Here is a 22348-nt window from a genome sequence, read left to right as displayed (position 1 = left end):
ATTCAGGATTGTTAACTGTCCTTCATGGAAAACTAGAAAGGGCATGAAAAAGAATATGTGTACCTTTTTAGATTTGCTGTTCATTTTACTGTGGATATCGTAATGGAGAAAACTTTGAGGAGCTTTAATTACGCCCCTTAGAAAAGACCAAAAAACTGAAATAGCCATCTTTTTCTGTCTTTTGCTTTCTTAGCCCACTTTATTTCTGGACTGTGAACTGTGATCATCAGTGACAAGGAAACGATTTAATTCAAGAGATAAAAAAAAAAAAAGTGTGGTCTACTGTTAAAGTTAAGTATACAATTTAGAGAGTTGTAATTCTTTTGAAAATTGGTAATGTAGACATGGCAAAGCTGATGAAGTTCAGTTAAGTCTGGATAGATTTTATCACCGTTAGAAAGCATGCTTGAGATAGTTCCACTTAAAGTCACACGGGCTCTCCTAAGCAGCTGAGTGGCCAGCTGCTTTTGAATATGCCCTTAGTTATGGGAAGAGGATGTAGTAATTTTTTTCAGAAAAAGGAAGGGCTTCATTTACACTTTAGGGCATGGTCGGGCTGATCTGCAAGGAACAGGTTACAATGTGGTTGTGAGTGCCTATTGACATGTACAGCCTAGTACGGTTACTGTAGGTGCCATTGGAAAAATCTGTTACTTGTCTGGCTTGAACTAATACTCCAGGCACTAGCACATAACAAATTGTCAGTCGTCACTGATGTGATATTAAAACACAACATAAGCTGGTTGCTGGTGGTTTGCCGACGTGCTGATGCAAAGCCCGCTGATGTTTTTCACTGTGATATCAGTAGTTGAGCAAAAGAGCTTACACTGTCTTCCTGTGTCCTGCCCTCATGTTCACACCTCCCCGCCTGCCCCCACGCTTATCAGCTAGTTCCTGAGAATTATTTAATATGGTAAAGAAAAAAAAATAAGGGCACTTATTTTTTAAGGGCACTTATTTATAATAAGGGCACTGGTAAGCCCCCACCTCCACCCCAGGCATAAGAGCACAGGCTTGGAGTCAGACAGACCTGCACTCAAATCTCTTCTCTTTCATTTGTTAACATCTTGATCTTAAGCAAGTTCCATAACCTCTCTGAATTTCAGTTGTCATCTCTAAAATGGAAAATAATATTCTACTTTATAAGCATTTTATGAGATTCTGTAAGATTTCCATGAGATAAGTGCTTATCTCAATTCTTTTGTTGTTGCTGTCATTATATTATAATATAAAATAATATTTTTATTCTAATACCTAAAATCTTTCACACGTTCCTGGTTTGCTGCAAAATATGTTATTTGGGGCCAGGCTTGCTTTCTGAGCTCCCTGTACCTGTTCTGTACAGGGCATGTAGTAGCCAAAGGTAATCAATTCATGACTTTTTGCAAATTCTGATATTGTGGTCTTCTATATAGTTGTATTCTGATGCTTTTCTTTTCGTGAAAAAAGCAGTAAGAATACAAGTATGTTATGTATGTACTTGGAGCCACCATATACATAGCTGGGTGTCACCATTGACTAAACAATGTGAGACTTATAAAAGATTTGTTTGAAAGTTTTATCAACAGGAGTGGGAAGTGGAATTAAAAGTGCAATTTATTGAATTTTTCAGATTTTTAAAAAATGTAATAATAAATCCACATTGATTTTTTTGTGTTGTTTTTGTTTATTTTTTTAACAGATGGGCCTAGGTCATGAGCAAGGATTTGGAGCCCCCTGTTTAAAATGCAAAGAAAAATGCGAAGGATTTGAGCTTCACTTTTGGAGGTAACGTCTGGAAAACTGCATCACGTTAGGGATTTCTGCTCTTTGGCAATGCGCCGCAGACAGTGGGGATCACTTACAAGTTCTTAAGCCTGGGTGCTAAGCGGCAGATCTGTTATATTCTCTTTTAAGAAATAAATAAACAATAAAGTTTTTCTTTCTTCCTGTCATTAAGTTTTACCTAATTGGGCCGTAGTTACTGTATTTAGAGTTGTTTGATTTATCTGCTGTCCTTTAGATTTCCTAGGAGTCTAGAATACTGAATATGTCTCTTTTCTGAGTAACAGATAAGTTTGTGGTAATTTCCCTGGACTATTTATTAATTTAATTACTAGTCTTAAAAATTGTTAACTTTGCACATCTTGTCTGTATATTTGCAATAAATAACAAATGTGAATGATGAATTGAGCATTCGTGTCCAGAGTGCCAGGAAATGGACTTGAATCAGGGTCTTTTCAAAATTTTCAGCTGTAAATTTTCCGCTGAAAAACTTTGAAGCACTTGAATTTTGAATAATAATAATGATGAAATAATGATTCATCGCCAGTGTCTTGATTTGAATCAAGTGTCTATGTATGTGGAGGACAAATGTTAGTGGATCGAAGATGTGAACTTTGTATAGATCTTACTTGCATGATTTTTTTTTTTTAATGTCTTTTTCGCCCCTCCTTTCCTACCCCCGCTGCACTCTGGTTCAAGCCGTTGTTTCTCAGTCTAATTGTATAGGACACAGCTCCCTGGCCCATGCTGGTATTATGAGCCTTGCGCTCCCTCCAGAAGAGGCAGTCAATCGCCAGTCATCGGTCGGCCGCTCACAGCAGCTCACGGTAGCTCTCGCTGGTTGCCGGCCACTCATGCTGGCTACCAGCCACTCATGGCAGCACATGGCAGCCCACGGCAACACACAGCAGCTCACGCTGACCTCTGGCTGTTCCCGGCGGCCCAGCTCCAGGGAGAACCGTTGTTCACAATCTTAGCTATAGAGGGCGCAGCTCACTGGCCCATGTGGGAATAGAACGAGTGACCTCAGAGTTAGGAGCACGGCGCTCCAACCACAAGCCACCAGGCCGGCCCATCATGATTTTTTTAAAGTAATATTTATATCATGTAAGCCTACAATAGGTATTAAAACATGTTCTTATAAAGAACATAAATGTTGCTCATCAGTGGCTGTCAAGACCGTAATGGTAGTTCGTTCATTAGTCTGTTCAAAGCGAGAATCAGCACATTATTGTTAGACAGAAAAAATAAAAATAAGCAGTTCGATATTATTCTGCTGGCAGCTGCCTGTTAGAATGATCTCACTTGAGAACCACCTCTGTACTGCCCATTTCCATAGGGTACTCTCTAGAATAAAGTCTCATCAACTATTGGGGCTGCATGCAGCATGTTAAAGGAGAATGTAACAAAATAAAATTTGTGATATGAGGCTCTTATAAAAGCTAGCTTATTTAGCAAGATTTAGGAAACAGAGATAGTTGTTCTAAATAGTGAAGGCAATGTAACCCTCAGCCCTCCCAGAAATGATGGTAGAGTTCTTTATTTGTAGGGACCTAATGTTCCCAGGAGTTTTTTAATTACATGACTTTTATAGTTCTTTCTCGTGCTACCTTTTCAAGGGACACAGCAGTTAGGCAAAGTGTCTGCCGTGTATTAAAAAAGTAAAGGCACTAGACACTCTAAATAGTTTTCGTAGATTAGAATGTTTCAGCTCCTAAGATGCACACCCGTCTCTACTGGTCTCACCGGCTTTGTGGAGAGCTGCACTGCCCTCTGCTGGGCCCAGTTCTTACTTTACAGTCCTAAAATAGTCTTTTTAGTTCAGCTATACAGATGCCAAAATGGCTATGAGATTTTTAAAGCTCATGCCTGAGTGATAGCCTCTGTTCTCTAAAGCAGAAGGTTAGTTAATAGTAATTTTTGTTTGCTCTATTTCTATTGTAGTTCACTATAATCTGACATTTTGAGATAAAAATAGGTCAGATAAGAGTAGCTCTCTGTGGCATGAAAATCACTTAAAAATTTTTTTTTCCAGAGTCATTTACTTGCCTGAGTGTGGTCTGAGAATCTGTTAAGAGCTGTGAGAGACTATGAAATCAATGAAAGGGCTTTGGAATGACCTCCAATCTAGCTTGGGTCCATCCACATGGGATTACTTAGTAGTTCTGTCTTCTGCCAACAGGACTCCAGACGCATTTTTCTCAGAATTCTTGATAATTCCCTGACTTTTCCACCACAAATGGAAGGCTTGGAGAGCAAGTGCCTGGGACCTCTAGATGAGCCATTTTTCAGTAGTCTATGCAGTCAAATATTCTAGGCTGGTGGTCCCAAGTGTAACAAAGATTCCAGGTCTAGCCTAGCACCACCAAACTGCTGTGGTTGAAGTGGACAGGCGCCCAGACCTGCCCAGTGGCCTCCTCCTCCATCTTCTCGGTGCCCCTGACTTCTAGGACCCTTACAACTTCATGAGGCACAATGTGAAAGAGTTAAATTATTCTCCACTTCTTACTGGTCGGTCCTTATACACAGCCCCAGAAACGGTCCTTTGTACTTCCCAGCGGCATAACCGTTCAGTGCTATCCCAGGAGACGTGATCATGGAGGCACAGTCGTGGCCTCGTCTGGCCTCAGCTTGCTTTTCCAGTCTCCTGTCCCACTTTCCTTCCAAGCACTTTGTGCTCTAGCTGCTGGCCACTGGCTGCTCCCTGTAATTTCTGCGCCTTGTTGTGTGTTACCTTTGCCTGGAAAGGCGCTACGTCTCAACACCAGGAAACAGAGTCCTTCCATCCTTCATGACTCAGCTCCAACACTACCTCTGACAAGTTCTGCTTGCCCCTGGCCTTAGTCTACGCAGGCTTCTCTGACAAAATGCAATAGACTGTGTGGCTTAAAACACAGTCTTCCTCCTGGAAGTCCAAGATCAGGGTGCCAGCAGGGTTGGGTTCTGGGGAGCCTCTTCCTGGTTTGTAGACCTTCTTGCTATGTCCTCACATGGCGTTTCCTCAGTGGGCACTCGGAAGGAAAGACATCCCTCTCCCTCTTGTTATCAAGACACCAGTCCTGTTAGATTAAGACCCCACCCTTATGACCTCATAACTTGAATTGCTTCCTAAAAGTTCTGTCTCCAAATACAGCCACTTTGGGGATTAGGGTTTCAGCATAAAAATTGGGGGGTGGGGGATACAGTGCAGCCCACAATGCCCTCTTCCCCTGCTTTCAAACACCCCCAAAGTAAAATAAGGGATGATTTTTTTTTTTTTCCCTTGGCACTTTGTACACTTGTAGGAAGCCAGGAAGTAAATACTCAGACCTGACTGTTCATCACTCAGCCCTTCCATTTCTGGCACAAGGTGGCCCACTGCTGCAGGCATAGGCCACAGCCTCCTAGGGCACAGCACAGGGAAATGAAGGGTGTTGCCTGGATCTAGAGAGTGAATGGATGAGATCCAGCAGGCATCACTGCCTGTTCAAGGTGTGTCACAACAGTGGTGAAAGCTAAAAATGATTTCTTAGTTTATGGAAGTTTACAGGGGAGCTTGGAACTTAGCTAGCCACACTTCATTTTGCAGATCAAAGATCTGTAAAAGCCAAGGAAGTTAAAATGACTTGTTTGAGCTTATGAGTTATTAATAAGAAATACCATTTATGAGCATTCCTATGTGTTGCACACCATAAGCACTTGTCATAGTTTTTTATTGCTGCATAATGAATTACTACAAATTTAGCAGCTTACAAGGTCTGACAATTAAGTTCATGAATTCATCCTAGAAAAAGTGCCACATACCTCATTGCTGAATATCACTACAGTCGCCTTCGAAGTACTCCCCTTGGGAAGCTATGCACCAACACCAGCTCCTAGTCCACCCTTCAAAGCAATTTTGGAACTCTTTCTGGAATGGCCATCAGAGCTGTCATCATATTACCCTTGATGTCCTGAATGTCATCAAACTGTCTTCCTTTTGATATTTCCTTTCTCTTCGGGTAAAGAATGAAGTCATTGGGGGCCAGATCAGGTGAGTAGGGAGGGTGTTCCAATACAGTTATTTGTGTACTGGCTAAAACCCCCCTCACAGACAGTGCCGTGTGAGCTGGTGCATTGTCATGATGCAAGAGCCATGAATTGTTGGCGAAAGGTTCAGGTGCTCTAACTTTCACACAGCCTTTTTAGCACTTTCAAATAATAAACTTGGTTAACTGTCTAGTTGGTACAAATTCATAATGAATGGTTAAATGGAAGTTTAACCATTTTATATATGAGAAATCAGGGACTTGGGAAAGTTAGATAACTTACCGAAGGCCTGGGTGAAGGATGGCGTACCTGGAATTTGGACCCAAAGGTTGCCAGAACCTTCCTTGCCACCACCACCCTCCTACCTGGCAGAGCAGAAACGAGAACCCATGCTTACACTCTCATGAGCAGTGAACTTCAGATGGTAGCAGGCTGTCTTCCCTAAGTGGTGCTTTTGTGACATGGGCATCCTGGTGGACAGTGGGGTCCTGTAACTATGAGCTCCCCTTCTCAGTGCACCAGTGATTATAAGACTAGAGAGAATAAAAGATGGGGATGCCCGACACATACTAACTAAGACCTACTACTTTTGGGGGACACTTTCAAGTAATATTTAGAGATAACAAATATTTATGAAACACAAGACATAAACCCAAAATTTTAAGAAGTTTATAGCCAGTTATTTCATGTTGAAAGCATAGTAGTAGCATTGGAACCACAGGTTATTTATCATACACATAAAAGAATTATTCTTATGTCTTAGTTTGATAAAGCCTTCCAATAAAACATATGCCTTTTACAAGAAAAGTGTTACGTGAATATAGCATACATCTGTGCAGAGAATTTCTGATTGGTTTAGAGCTGGCTGAAAGTAAAAATTCCACACCATAAATGGATTAATGCCTGTGTTGAATTCTATAACAGAGGCCCACACTTCAGTCCATATATGTGTATCCTTGTTATAAAAGGGCAGCTTCCAACCCTCTTAAAATTATGGTCTGTAGCCGTGCCATGATCATGCCTTAAATCACTGTGAATGCTGGCAGCGGGTCAGAGCACTCCAGCTGCTACTACTTGCCTTGTAAAAATAATAATTTTTACAAATAGGGATACAAAAATTCATTTCTCTTTTGGGAGGATGAGGGATAGTTTCTTGACTGCCTTCAGCTTGAAACTAAATCTATGTATTTTTCTGAGGCAATGCTTCTTGTACATTTTAGTACTGCCTGGGGATTAACACAAGAATTCTGAAGTTGTAATGTAAAATTGTGAGTATACAGTTTTAATTCGTGATGCACGTTAGCCTTTGTATGTGTATGTATTAACATGGAAACTTTTTTGTACGATGCACGTTTTTAGTACAAATCTGAGAGCTTCCCAGTCTACTATTCTACCTTCCCCTCTTTTAAAGTCATAAAAAAAGGCTGTTTTAAACTAAATTCTTTATCCCCCTCCTTCTTCTTTTTCCCACATAATTTTTATTAACAATCCATGGAGAGGAGGATTTATATTTCCCAAGTGTGCTTAATTAAATGTGGGAATTGATTTATGTACTCCTGAAAAACTGCTATCAAGTTGGTATAATTCAAATGAATTTAATAAACATAGACTATTTAGATCTACATATATCATCAAAAATTATTTATGAATCATTGGAGAAAGGACACTACACCAACCTTACAAACATAGCCCCTAGCATGTGCCCTGTTTTTGTTTTCATTTCACATAAAACCACTTTTATAAAGTCCTTAATTTTTTTAAGAAGGATGGAATCTGGATTATAGACTGAAATATGTGATAAAAGTCCCATTCATTCTCATGACTTCTTTTGAATACCAAGATAACAGTATCCTTTTCTTGCCCAATTTCTCAATAAGGTTTTCTTTTTAATAAGTTTATCAGGTAAATTCCAAATGACTTTAGAAGCTCTTAAGAGATTATTTCTAAAAATAAAATTTACCAATTTAAATATGAGAGATTCAAATATAAAACACTGTTGAAAAGGATCTAAAACAATTTTTGAACTAGATTAGAAGTGAACACCACAGATTTCCACAATGGATAGCTCTTGGCGCCTAGCCCAGACTTTATAGGTTTCTTTTTTAAGTAGTGGTTTGTAGTTTTCCCTTTTTGTTGTACAAATGGAGCTCCAATGCAAGGGGTCTGGAAGGTATGTGGTCATTGCAGCTGCTTCAGTGATGACAAGTCTAGCTGAAAGAGCCGTTCTCCCTTTCTTGAGTCACCTTCCTGCTGAGTGCTCTGTGACAGCAGGTCGCCATGTTGGAGTGAGGATGCAGACAAGGCTTAGAAAGTGTTTGTGATTTGAAAGCTGTAATGAATCAGAGGTTTCAACACTCAGCAAACTGACAATCGAGCACAGTCTGACTTCTTTAGCTACTTCTATTGGTGTGTTGTTTTAACCTGTTTTTTACTTGCTTAATAAGGATATGTTGGGTGGGTGAAGGGGGGTGGGTAGAGAAAACAGATTTCCTCAGAATGTGAATCTTCCAAGAATAGCGAAGACAAATACTAAGAACAAGTATAGAGGTAGCTCTTATATCATTGGTTAATAAACTTTTCTATATACTTTTCTATTTTTGGGGGTGCCCCCAAAATGCGTGACTTGTATTCATCTTTTGTTATTGGTATATATTATTACAACTAACACAGTTTTTTTCCTTTCTTAAAATGTTTATATTTTTGGCACCCTCTGTATAACACTTTCATAATAAATATCTTATTTAACCACACTATAGGTTGTCATCATAGCTCGTGCTTTAGAAGCCAGCAGGCTTTATTCCACTTACTCTTTTACTATTTATCTTTCAAATTCTAAAAATCTGACTCCCATTATTTTGTGGTGTACATGTTGTACTGGTGTAGCACTAGATAATGAACCTTTCCAAGGAAGTCTAGCATCCATCACATAGCCTTGTAACATTATTACTTCCTTCTTTAGTCAATCGCTTTGTTAATTATTGGGGAGCAGAGCCATAGAAACATCTCTTTATATTAAGAACTAATTCCCCACCCCACCTGTTTCCCCTCAGGAAGGTATGATTTCAAACTTGATCCAAAAGCAGTGTGATAGTTTTATGACTATATTGTTTTCGTTAACCAAAGAACAAGAATGGAGAGAACATACTGTAGTAGAATAATATGCTCCTTTCCACTAGATGGGAGTGTGAGATAACCAGATAGGAGTCTTTTATAGCTAAACCAGAATATGCAAACTCTTCAGCAAATTCTTACCAAATAAAGATTTCTGACCAGTCTGTGTACAAGGAAAGTGGTTTGCCCCCCCAACCCTCATGTTGGTGCCTCTCTGACTCCCTGTCTCTCTCTTTCTAGAACTGTACAAGTCAGATCTAATATTTTCAGTTTGCAAAACTGACCTTAAGCAAACTAAGAACACAAAAATCAATAATTATTTAATAATTATTTGGCAAAGATATTTATTTAAGAGTTTTCAGGTGTTTGTTTCTTCTTTCTAACATAGAGAAATCAATTATTTTATATTAATTTTAAATCCAGAAAACTTATTAAACTCTTATTGATGCTAACACATTGCATTTTTATATGATTAGTCATAGCATCTGTGAATAACAACAGCTTGGTTTCTTTCTTCCTGATGTCGCCTTATAACTTCTGTTTCTTTGATTTTTCTCTAATGTTCCGATTAGTACCCACAGGACAATATGAATGAAGTGGTGGGAGCAAGGCTGCTTTCTTGCTTCACATCATAAAATTAACGCGCTGAGTATAATGTATGCTGAGTGTTTGTGGGGTTTTTCACAGAAACCCTTTCCAAAATTCTTTCTAGTTCCCTTCTATACTGTGTTTCCCCGAAAATAAGACCTAACCGGACAATCAGCTCTAATGCGTCTTTTGGAGCAAAAATTAATGTAAGACCTGGTCTTATTTTACTATAAGATCGGGTATAATATAATAATAATATAATATAATATAATATAATATAATATAATATAATATAATATAATATAATAATATAAAATACCGGGTCTTATATAATGTAAGACCGGGTCTTATATTAATTTTTGCTCCAAAAGACGCGTTAGAGCTTATTGTCCGGCTAGGTCTTATTTTCGGGGAAACACGATAGCGAAAATTAATAAGTAAAATATAATCAGAAAAGATGTTGAAATGTGTTGAATGCTTTTTCTGCATCTCATGAGAAGCAGACATTTACTTTATTAGTTTCTGCTATTATTTTTAATCTCCTTCCTTGTATTTTATGTTTATTTTGCATTTTTCCAAACTTCTTGAACACTTAGTTTATTAATCTTTTGTCTTCTAATTTGAGCATTTAAGCTATGAATTTCCTCCTAAGCATCCCTTTAGATGTGTTCTGCAAGTTTCAGAAGTAAGTTTTTTTTTTTTTCTTAAAATATTTTTTGTTTGAAGTTCTATTGTGATTGTTTTTTTCAACATTGAATTTTTTATTTTTTTTTTTATGAAGTACTTTCTAGTTGCTTTTTTGTCGTTGATTGTTAACATAATTGCCTTCTGTTCAGATAATGTTGTTGATGATCAGTCCTTGGGCATTTCTTGAGACTTACTCTGTAGAATTATATGTGTTCAGTTTTTACAAGTGTTTCAGATTCTCATAAAAAGAATGTGTGTTCTGCAATCACTGGATGTGGTATTTTTTATGTGTGTGTTAGATCAAACTTATTATGTTATTAAAAGCTTTATTTCTAATTTTTTTAGTGTCACTATAATGATGGGTTTGTCTGTTTCTCATAGTTCTGTTATTTTTGCTTTAATATTTTGAAATTAGGTTATTAGGCTATATTATTCCATTTAGAATGGTTACATCATAGAGGTGTTTTTTAAACTTTTGTCACTATGTAGTGACTTTAATATTCAATAAAGGAAAAAACATGAAAGTCCAATCTGTATGATATTACTATAGGTATCTAACTTACTTTTGCTAGTATTTGCCTGTATTATCTTTTTGCATCTTTATGCATTCATCCTTTCTGTGTGTTAAATTTTAAATGTCTTTTATAAATAACATATAGTTGGATTTTGTTGTATTATCCAGTGAAAGCCTTTGGTTTTTAACTGGAGAACTGAGTCCATTTATTGTGATTATAGATATATGAGTATTTGGATTATATCAACCATCTTAATTGTGTGTTCTACCTTTCCTAATTTCCTGTTTCTTTTTTCTCCTCTTATTGCGTTCTGTTTCACTAATTGCATTTTATATATTTATTCCATTTTCTCTCTATTAGTTTAGAAATTACATACACTATTTCTCTCTTTAGTTATGCAGATATTTTTAACATGCATACTTAACATCTAATGTCAGTCTATATCTTTAATATCATCCTGACAATGTAAGGATATTAGAATATTTTTATTTTTAAACTTCCAGATTCTCCCCTCTGATTTATATGCTGTCATTGCCTTGGATTTTTGGTTTGTTTTTAATACCAGTCTCTCTACTTCCGGTTTCCCCTGTCACCTTTTCCAACTTCTGCTCCTCTGCCAGACTCCTTCCTGAGTCCTCACCTTTTCCTTCTACTCTTCTCCTGGAAGTGAAGGTGATCTGTTCAACTCCATATGCCTCGTATCCCTGACTCTCGAGCTTGTATTTCCTACCAGGCTACAGTTTTTGACACTACATCTATATATCCTACATTCTACTTGAGATCTTTACCTTGTCTCATAGGCATTTCAAACTTATCAATAGTTCAGTTTTGGAGACCTTTCATCAACCTTTTCCCCACTTACTTCAGATCTGTTCTTTTTTTGTATTTACTATCTTAATAAATTACACTCCTACCAACTTACTCATCCCAGAAAGGTGGGTCTGTTTTATGGTATTATTTTTTGACAAACTGGGCCTTCCGTTTACTATCACTATGTCCAAATCAACCACAAAATTTACTCAGTTTTACATTCAAGGAGATCTTAAAGCTCTTTTTTTCATCTCCATTGTCAAACACTCTAGTGCCAGCTCTGACACACCTTAATGTGGACCACAGCAATAACCATCCAAGATGGAACTTCATTACACTTGTGAAGTACCAGTGGAATCCCTGGGACTTAGAGTCATTCCGTTGCAAACTAGATGTACCATTGACACGCTGACCCGTCTCCCTCCTTCTAGTTGTGTCTATCCCTCATCCTCTCTCCACGTGGCAGGTCTTATGGGTTTTGAAAATGACAGATCTCATAGCTTATAGTGCCTCCTTATTGCTCTTAGAGTGAAGGCAAAACTCCTTATGTGTTCTACAAGGCCCTGATAAACCTCCTGGCTGCTCCCATCCTGTCACTGCCGCATTTCTTCCTTCAGTAAGTCATACCAGCCTTCTCTGATCATGGAACCTAAAAGAACAATCTCTTTCCTAATTCAGGACCACCACAGGTACTCTTTCTACCCAGAACATTTGGAGGCTTTTCTTCTCCTTTCTTTCCCTTTCACAAATGTACACACACACATACCCCATCCATACCTATATTTTCCACATCCTTCAGATCTCATCCTAAATGTCACTCTTACGGAGTAATATTCTTAAGGAGCCCTTTCCTCATCAGTTCCAAGGTCAAAATTATACCCTCTGGAGGTATCCTGTACTTTTCTTTCTTGTCACAAATGCAATTATAGGGTGTGTGTGTGTGTGTGTGTGTGCGCGCGCACGCGCATGTGTGTGCTTGTTTAATGTCTGTCTCCATCTCCCTATCAGATGGTAAGTTCTAGTATGTCAGAGACTGGACCTATTTTTTTTCACCATTATGTCTTAATATCAAATACATTGCTTGGCACATGGACACTCATGTTGCATGAATGAATGAGTGATTATGTGCCAAATCAGCCTGGTGGAGTGGACGGTGTCCATCAACTATAAGAAGAGCAGAGACGTTCATTTATCTGTCTTTTTATACATAATGGAGCACATGGTAGGTGATCAGTAAGTTTGAAGAAATGAGACAAGGGGGAAGGGAAGGGAAAGAAAGGAGAAAGGAAATGGCTAATGAGGAAGGAGTGGAAAACATATTGGAAAGGGGACAGAAAAAGTAAACCTAAATCTAGAATTACAGTCCTTGATGAGAAAAGTTGTATCAATCTCCCTCTCACTAAAAAAAACAAACTGAAACAAACAAAAAAAACTTGAGTAATGGCTATGACATGTGATCATGGAATAAAATATGAAACTTCTTACTTTGCTTTTTTTTGATGGTCTTGTTTTATTTATTTGTTTATTTATTTATTTATTTGAAAGAATAAATAAAGGAATTTGAGGAATACCAGTTGGGATTACACTCAGAATGCCCCCTTGAGCATGTATTTTTTAATCAAAATCTTTTTCAAAGTCTTACAAAGTAAAGGTACATTTTTATGTTTCTTTGCTCAAATTTATAGGTAGCTACTTAGTATTCCCCCAAAAAAAGATTTGCCTTTGCATACCATTAAATGAAATGTGTGTAAAAGTATTTTATGAATTATAAATGTATGCACATAATTATTTTTGATTAGGTGTAATTAATCATTGCCTGCTTTTCTCCAAAATTACAGAAAAATATGTCGTAACTGCAAGTGTGGCCAAGAAGAACATGATGTCCTATTGAGCAATGAAGAGGATCGAAAAGTGGGGAAACTTTTTGAAGACACCAAGTATACGACCCTGATTGCAAAGCTAAAATCAGATGGAATTCCCATGTATAAACGCAACGTTATGATATTGACCAATCCGGTTGCTGCCAAGAAGAATGTCTCGATCAATACAGTTACCTATGAGTGGGCTCCTCCTGTCCAGAATCAGGCATTGGTAAGTAATAAGGGAGGCAGAAGTCTCCTTAGGAAAGTTCCTGGACTGCTTATTTGGGGCAGTTCCTTCATTGACCGTATCCACCTTAAGTCTGTTGTTTTCCTGGGGTCCTCATTATTTTGACTTTGAACTCGTATTACAGTCTTTTCAAAGTAAGATATCTCCTATAATTATTTCTGACTACCAAATATGTTAACCTTTTTGAGGGAATGGTCTGAAATTCTTAATAATTAGATTAAAAACAGATGTTTTATACAAATCTAGTTATTCTTCTAACTTATTCTTGAGACGATTTCTCTTAAGATGGTAAATAATACCAAAGGAGTAAAATTTCTGTCATTGTTTAGAACTCAAAAAATGTCCAGCACTATTTCTTTTACTATGTAAAGCATTTACTATGTAAGGCATTTTTGTGTCATGCTCCTATTTTAACAACTAGATGAGACATGTGGGAGTCTTTTAAGGTTAATTAAATCATTAAAATGAATCTTGTGATGATATTTTTATAATGAAAATGCTGTTGATCCATAGATCATTCTAAACATGCTGCCTAAAAATATGTGTTCTTTTCCAGTTGTTCACTTACATATATTTAGCACAAGTAAACATTAGTAACCAAAATCTTTTACAAATTGGAAAGAAAAAAACTAATTTCATGAATAAAAGTGTCCATTTTTACTGAACTTAATCTGTTTAGTGTTCCATTTTTTGAGCAAGTGTACCATTTGTTAACATTTAGATATTTAGATGAGGAAGACCATTTGTTAGTAATAGATAAAACCGACGGCTTTGATTAGTCACTTGCTCCGGGCGTGTGACGGCTGATGGCCGCGCCTCGCGTTAATACTGCTCCCCTCGTGGTTCAGGCCCGGCACTACATGCAGATGCTGCCCAAGGAGAAGCAGCCGGTGGCGGGCTCCGAGGGGGCGCAGTACCGGAAGAAGCAGCTGGCAAAGCAGCTCCCCGCACACGACCAGGACCCATCCAAGTGCCATGAGCTGTCTCCCAAAGAGGTGAAGGAGATGGAGCAGTTTGTGAAGAAATATAAGAGCGAGGCTCTGGGAGTAGGAGACGTCAAACTTCCCCGTGAAATGGACGCTCAAGGCCCCCCCAGGATGGACAGCCCTGGAGGGGACCGCAGCACGGCGGCTGCGGTGGGGGCCATGGACGGCAAGTCGGCCGAGCACCGGAGAACTCAGTATGTGAGTAGAGCGGCCGCACCGTTGGCCCAACTGGTGGATTCTATAGGTTCCTTTTCCCTTTCTTGGAACCTTTTTTGGGGGCTGTTCCTCTGTTTCCAAAAGGGAGTAAGTGAGGGAAATAAACTGTCAGTTTAGGCGGATTTTAGAGAATCATTATGTTTGAAACCTCTGCCTAAGGCCCAGTTTTCTGATTGCTTTTTGCCAAGTATAATTGCAGTTTTACGTATGTATTAGTAGTTAGCATCAGTGTATCATTCTGGAATACAACATACTAATCTAGAATCTGTTTCTAAACATAATTTTGGTGTCAATTGTTTGTCTCTTCCCATGAATAAAAATAATGTAAGCTTAGGTGAATTCAGTTTTGCTTGTGAGACTGTGCCTAAAATTCAAACTCAAATTTACGTGCATGTATGTTCAATCATATTTTTTAAATCTCCTAGAGAGGGAAATTCGAGTCTTTTTTTATACCTTGAAGAAACTAGATGAAAAAAACAAGAATTAAACTTAGTATCTTTCTCAAAGATCCAATTAGCACATCAACCAATAAGGCTTAGTCTTGTAAAAAAAAATTTTAAGTACTAATAACTCAATAGTAATCAGTTTTTAGATACCCACTTAAAATTTAGCTTTTTTCTGTAAATGGCTTTAATTAAGGAAACAATCCTCTGTTACACATAGGGTGCAAGAATTAGGTTTGAACCACCTGGAAGATTCTGTTTCACAGGAAGTACCAACACCTTAATTGTCTACCTGGACAAACTACTAATTTCAGTGGAAATTATTTTTGTTGATAGTTTTTCCATATTTCTCCTAAAGCTGATGATGAGAAACGCCAGTCTTATGATGACCAGATTGTTTGCATGGTTTCCCTTTCAGTCCTGCTACTGCTGCAAACTGAGTATGAAGGAAGGTGACCCAGCCATCTATGCTGAAAGGGCCGGCTATGATAAACTGTGGCACCCGGCTTGTTTCGTCTGCAGTACCTGCGAGGAACTCCTGGTCGACATGATTTATTTCTGGAAGAATGGGAAGCTGTACTGTGGCAGACACTACTGTGACAGCGAGAAACCCCGATGTGCTGGCTGTGATGAGGTCTGTTCTCTAGGGCCACCTGCATGCAGGCTCATCTCTGTACCCACATGCGGCCCCTTTACCATTCTAAGGCTACCTTAGCGAGATGGCAACATGAATTAACCAAGCAGCAATTGCTTTGTTTACATATAAAGGAGTTAAATGAAAAAACTTTAAATTTCAGTCATTCTGAGTGTTGTGTTAATTGTGTTGACTAATGAAAGATTGTCCAGAAACATGAAAGATAGATTTTGACAAAACCAAATAGTAACCTAAGTTCAAACTTCAGGTTATTTCCAAACTTCAACCCAAGAAAGTAAGTTGATTACTTGTGGATCTAAATCCCTTATTGTCTAAAGAACCTAGCTTTGTTATTTGTAGCAAAAAGCAAAATCCATGCTTCATCTTATTTTTATCCTCTTCCCAGCTGATATTCAGCAATGAGTATACCCAGGCAGAAAACCAAAACTGGCACCTGAAACACTTCTGCTGCTTTGACTGTGACAACATCCTAGCTGGGGAAATATACGTGATGGTCGATGACAAGCCCGTGTGCAAGCCCTGCTACGTGAAGAACCACGCTGTGGTGAGACGTATTCTGATGCTGTTGCCTCCGCCTGCATTATGACGGACTTTGTACCTCCATTTAAGTTCTTACAAATGAGAAACAGCAAGCACTGCTCTCAAGTAGGAAACCATAGGCTGTTATTATAAAATCCAGATACTTCAAAAGCAGTACATGCACTGACAGGGCCACCTCCAGATTTCTTACCTGTGCAGTTTACACTCTGGAGTATAGATGCTGCGTGATAATCAGATCCCCGCTAAAAAAGTGCCTTAATGAGAATGAGATTGATTGATTCTCATCATACAGATCAGATTCCATTTAAATAAGATTCCCAGGGGCTGTTGACATTCTTTAGCTTTATGTTAGTGTTTATGGTTTCTCCTCGTGTTACTCAACCACCCAGTAGGGCTTTGTTTGTGCTGCTTAGAGACTGTGCCAATTTTCAAAAACACATACTGAATTGATTTAGTATAACAAAACTTGACCTGCAAATTTTGGTTTGGATTTGCTAAATCTTAACGATTTACTATTTACCATTGAGTTGAACTAAATAAATCTAAATGATTTATTTGCATGAGCCAAACGCTTAAATATTTAATGTGAGAGTATATATTTTTTTCTTGGCTCTACCCTATTTACACAGAGCTGCTATTGCGTGATGGCCAAGAGATAGATAATTTAAATAAAGGTAAATTTTAAAAACTAACCATATATGTTAAGTATTTATATGCAGGAAAATACATATTAGTTAAAGATCCCCCTTAGCTATGAAGTAGAGGAGACTTCTGGCTAAGAAATAAAATGACATATTGATATAGTTTTAGGAATATGATGCTATGAAAATCAGGTAACAGGTTTTGGTGTCAATGCCAGTATTCGACCCTTACTCATTGTCTCCACATATAATCAGTCATTTCTGTCAACTCTGCCTCATCAGTAGATCTCAAATCCTCATAGTTACAGTTACTCTACTGCAGGCCTTTATGTTTCATTATTTGTATTATTGCAGTGGCCTCATATTTGGTCTTTCCACTTCCATTCTTGATCTTGTTCAAAGCCGCCTTCTATAATGCTGGAAGATACTCTTTCTAAAATGCAAATCTGATCCTTCAGCTTTTGCTGAATAGATCCTGACCCTTCTTGCCTGTCTAGACACTTCTACTAGTTATCCAACCCAAATCATATATCTGCACAGCAAGTTACCAGTGTTTTCTAGTTTCTACACTGTTCTTTGTCTTCTGCTTGCACTTACTCCTTTATCTGATACACCCTCCTATTCCTGTTTCACCTGACGATGCCTCCACATTCCTCCAGACTCAGTTTAGGCTTAACGTTTTTCAGAACACCTTCCTGATTCCCTACCCTAAGCTCCACACTTTTCTCTCTGGCTAGGCTGGAGGCCTGTTTCCTTGGGGCCCAAGTGTGTAATTGTTAATAGCACTCATCTGTCTTCTCCAGGAGAGTGTAAGCAGCTGAGAATAGAGCTTGCCTTTTATTTCCATCTCCTCAATGTCTGTACCTAAGAAATGTCTAAGTTACTGACTTGTGTTCTGATAGTTCTCATTTGTTTGGGGTCCACATGAGCCCTCCTTATATCTGGGAAAAGATGCTGAATCACAATGTGGCCTGACACATAATTTAGCCAAAAAAGTGCTTCTCTGAATTTGTTGCAACAGTTTCTCTGCAGAAGAGGGTTATCATGATGTGTATTTATTGTAGGGTGTGTGACCTTGGTCTTAAGGGCTAGAATGTAAACTCCGTGAAGGCAGGGATTTTTGTCTGCTTTGCTTTCTGTTCTATTTCCAACACTATAACAAAAGAGTAGGTACTCGATAAATACTTATTTATAAAATACTTTATTTTATAAAGTTTTAAATAGATGAAGCTTTTTAAAAAACCTTTACATTGTATCTATATTACATTGTATCTAATTAATGGAGAGGATTATAACCACAGGTGTGATTTTTACAAAAAGAGAGAATCTCTAAATTATTTAGCTTTATAATATGGCATGCTTTGTTTTAAAGGTTTACTTTTGTTTAAGACATAGTATTGCCCTTTGCTTAATATCAAAATAAACATATCTATCCCCTAAACAAACTCCAGCTGATGGCAAAGAAAGCTACCCATGCAATATGCTAAAATTTTGAAGATTATCGAGTTGAGGGCACTGATCTCCTTAGATCTTTTAAGTTTTTTTAAAGGAGGGACATACAAATTGTTTTTAACCTGACACCAAGAACTCTGCTCAAAACAGAGCTCTTCTGAGGAATAAAGTGACCTGGAAGGAGGAGGATAACGGGAAATGCACTGAGTTGTTCTCTGCACTGTCTCTGAATTCCAGTCTGAAGTGGCCACCCCCAGAATTCGCATCTTCAGGATTTCACAGGATCTGCTGCCAGGAGCTCATTACAGCAAGTGTCATTAGCTATTTCACGTTACTTATCCAAGTAAAAAAAGTAGGAGGGCTTGAAGGAAATAAGAACTCTGAGCTAGCTGAGGTGTAAGAACATGGGAAGCAGCTCATCATCCCCTAAAGGATTTTGTAGTCCTCAGGCCCTCAGGGAGGCCTGGAGAGCTTCAGATTTATGAAGAATTAGGGATCATAAGGCGTTACCTAGGATTATATGTCAGAACTTGGGATGAATGGCAATCAAATAGTAAGAAAACTAAATTTTATGAAACTGCAAAGCGTAAATTCCGATACCATGCAGTGTGCCCATTAGTTATTTTTTCATTAATTTTATGTATAGTTGAATAGTAGTTATCTCTTTTATAAATTGCAAATGATGAAAATCAGTGTTTTAAAAGATTATAAAAAGAACCACAAATCTTATTACAGGGCTGAGATAAAAAAGGTAAATCGTGGTCTAAAAGCAAAGGAATAAAAAATGGACTGTGAAGTGCTTCAGTTTACACAAACAAGTTTAAAAATATTGAAAAATTAATATATAGAAAACTACAAAGGAGAACATTCTAAATGAATTAGAAAGCTATAAAAAATGAATATGCAAAAGCAAGTGTTTGCATGGTACAGCTAACCCTTAGGAGCACGCCTGTTATTAGAAGACTCACTTTTGCCGGCTTCAGGAATAGTGTACTGACAGACGTACAAAGAGAATAGCTCCCTTGTTTCTCAGGGAAGACTGCATTGATATAATGTGTGAGTTAAGCAGCTGCAATATCTGTAATTAGAAGCCATGTATCTCTTAAAAATTTGGAAACTATATTGCAGACCTCAAATGGATATTTGTAACAAGGCCTCACTTCACACCGAAACCAATCTACCCACTGAGTAGCAGCCGCATATTGAGGTCTTTTCAAATACGGGGCTCAGGCTAACTAACTCCCCTCAACCCACCCACTCATCAGCTCTCAGTAAGTCCTGACAGTCACATGAAGAGACCAAGAGTGCTGAAGTTTAGTCACTTGCATGTAATGTGGGACAATCTGGTTGATTTCTTCACTTGCTATAAAATACTGAGAACAAAAACTTTAGATAGTCACATTCACTCAGAACGTGTATAAACAAGAAGGCATATGGACTGTAGTGTTTTGCAGGTCTCCGTTGGGTAATTTCACTTTCTGCTATGAGAGTTACTCAGTTATTTTCTTCACAGACATATACAGCTAAAGAAGAAAATGATGTGTGTTTGTGGGTGTGGATGTGTCTCTGTCATAAATATGTTTATATATAACATACATATACACTGAATGGTGTAGGGAATGTAATTATTATTGTCCAATATTAGATGATATGTATTTTTTGACTAATGACAGACAAGGCAGAAGCCAATTAATTACAAATTATTTTACAAATTATATTTTTAGTGCGAACTAATTATTCTCGTTATCAGTGTTTTTAATTGAATCTTTAATTACTTTGAACATCACTTTCATTTACTACTGTCTAGAAATTAGTGGTGTTAATAATCTCATGTGTCATAGGTAACTGATAAAATTACTGCAAAGCTTTAATGAGTGAGGAAAAGTCTTTTTTTAATACTATTTTTTTAGAGCAGTTTTAGGTTTACAACGAAATTGAAAGGAAGATAAAGATTTCCCACATACGCCACCTCCCCCACATGGCGTAGTCTCCCCCATTACCATTGTCACTCATCAGAGTGCACATTTGTTACCAAGGATGAACCGGCATTGACACATCAATCACCCAAAGTCCATAGTTCACCTAAGGGTTCACTCTTGGTCTTGTGCATTCTATGGTTTGGACAGTGTATAGAACGGAAAGTTTTACACACATGCACGCGCACACACACACCCCGTTATACTATCGTACGGAGAAGTTTTACTGCCCTAGAAGTTCTCTGTGCTCTGCCTATTCCTCTCTCCCACCTCCCACCACCCACCCCACCCCTGACAACCACTGATCTTTTTGTCATTTCCATAGTTTTGCCTTTTCCAGAATGTCATAGTTGGAATTATACAGTATGCAGCCTTTTCATTTTGGCTTCTTTCACTTAGTAATTTTCATTTAAGTTTCCTCCATGTCTTTTCATGCCTTGATGGCTCATTTCTTTTTAGCTGTGAATAATAATATTCCATTGTCTGGATGGACCACAGCTTATTTATCCATTCACCAAAGAGGGACATCTGTGCTTCCAATTTAGCAGTTATGGATAAAGCTGCTATAACCATCCAGGTGCAGGATTTTGAGTAGACAGAAGTTGTCAACTCCTATCTTCAATACCAAAGAACATGATTCTTGGATTGTGTGATACGAGTATGTTTACTTTTAAAGGAAACCACCCAACTGCCTTCCAAACTGGCTGCACCATCTGCGTCCCCACCAGCCGTGGGTGAGAGTTCCTGTGGCTCCACGTCCTCCCCAGCATTTGGAGTTGTAGGAAAATCATGACCTTTTTTTTTAATAATTCCTAGTGTGTAGTCTAACAGAATACGCTGGAACCAGACGCACGGCTTTGGAACTCACCATCGAGACTCTGCCTTGACTACAGTACCTCGGGGTGTCAGTCACCTGATGATTCCCTTGGTGCTCAGCACAGACCCCCATTAATGGTTGTGGGCTGAGGAGATTGACTAGAAGGTCACTCATTCTCTTCTTACCTGTGTCCTTCCCAGGTGTGTCAAGGGTGCCACAACGCCATCGACCCTGAAGTGCAGCGGGTGACTTATAACGGTTTCAGCTGGCACGCGGCCGCCGAGTGCTTCCTGTGCTCCTGCTGCAGCAAGTGCCTCCTGGGGCAGAAGTTCATGCCGGTGGAGGGGATGGTCTTCTGCTCCGTGGAGTGTAAGAAGATGATGTCCTAGGGGGAGGCCCCGGCCGAGCGGAGCCACGCCAGGCCCCGCGCTCTGATTTGCTACTGTAACATGCAATTTGGAAAAATAAATAGAAGAAAAGAAACTATATGGGAACCAGAAGATTTTGTTAAGTATCTTTCTTTCCTGGTTTTCCCTACCCATTTTTTTTCATCTCAACATTTAAACCCTGCTTTAAGCATTTGATTTTAAAAACGGTAAAGAATTTTATCTCTCCTTAGCTTTCCAGGTGTAAAATCTTTGAGTTGGAAGCTTGGGTTTAATTAATCTTTATGTCCTCATCCCCCTTGTGCCAAATAGTACATATCAACATTTACAATGTAGTGTGCTGAATGAGAAGATGAGCATTTCTGGTTCTGTATATCCCCGCTTCCCTCTACTGTGAAATGCAAAGGAAATGAAACATACCTTTACGCCAAGGCTGGACACTTACTGCCTCATCTTAGGCACTGAACTCTGTAGTGACATGTAGTGAATTCTTCTAACAGAGAACTAGACGCAGCATCAGATGGACAGCTGCTATCATTTTAATTCCTAGGTCCTCGCTATTTCCTAATTTAGGCAGAGGTGGCTTTATTGCATTTCTCTTTTTGTCTTCATTTACGCTTCCTCTCATAAACGTATTCTCTTTG

The 22348-nt window shown here is 38.5% G+C and overlaps 1 protein-coding gene across 3 annotated transcripts in view; it reads left to right on the top strand.

The window, feature by feature from the left end:
* Positions 1–21803, top strand: part of TES (testin LIM domain protein) — a 43371-nt gene extending 21568 nt beyond the window's left edge. For 2 of the 3 annotated variants that reach the window (XM_033099178.1, XM_033099179.1), the window contains exons 2-7: positions 1682–1767; positions 13322–13574; positions 14441–14776; positions 15656–15871; positions 16278–16436; positions 21519–21803. In XM_033099178.1, coding sequence (XP_032955069.1) covers positions 1682–1767; positions 13322–13574; positions 14441–14776; positions 15656–15871; positions 16278–16436; positions 21519–21707 — 1239 coding nt within the window. In that variant the 3' untranslated portion in view covers positions 21708–21803. Of the gene's footprint in view, positions 1–193; positions 292–1681; positions 1768–13321; positions 13575–14440; positions 14777–15655; positions 15872–16277; positions 16437–21518 lie in introns of all 3 variants that reach the window. The other variant, XM_033099180.1, reaches the window with a different exon arrangement.
* Positions 21804–22348: the final 545 nt, after the last annotated feature.

This window comes from Rhinolophus ferrumequinum, chromosome 26 (assembly GCF_004115265.2).
Source record: "Rhinolophus ferrumequinum isolate MPI-CBG mRhiFer1 chromosome 26, mRhiFer1_v1.p, whole genome shotgun sequence".
NCBI classification, from domain to species: domain Eukaryota; kingdom Metazoa; phylum Chordata; class Mammalia; order Chiroptera; family Rhinolophidae; genus Rhinolophus; species Rhinolophus ferrumequinum.
The sequence above is the reverse complement of the archived record's forward strand: the minus strand, read 5'-3'. Positions and strand labels throughout refer to the sequence as shown.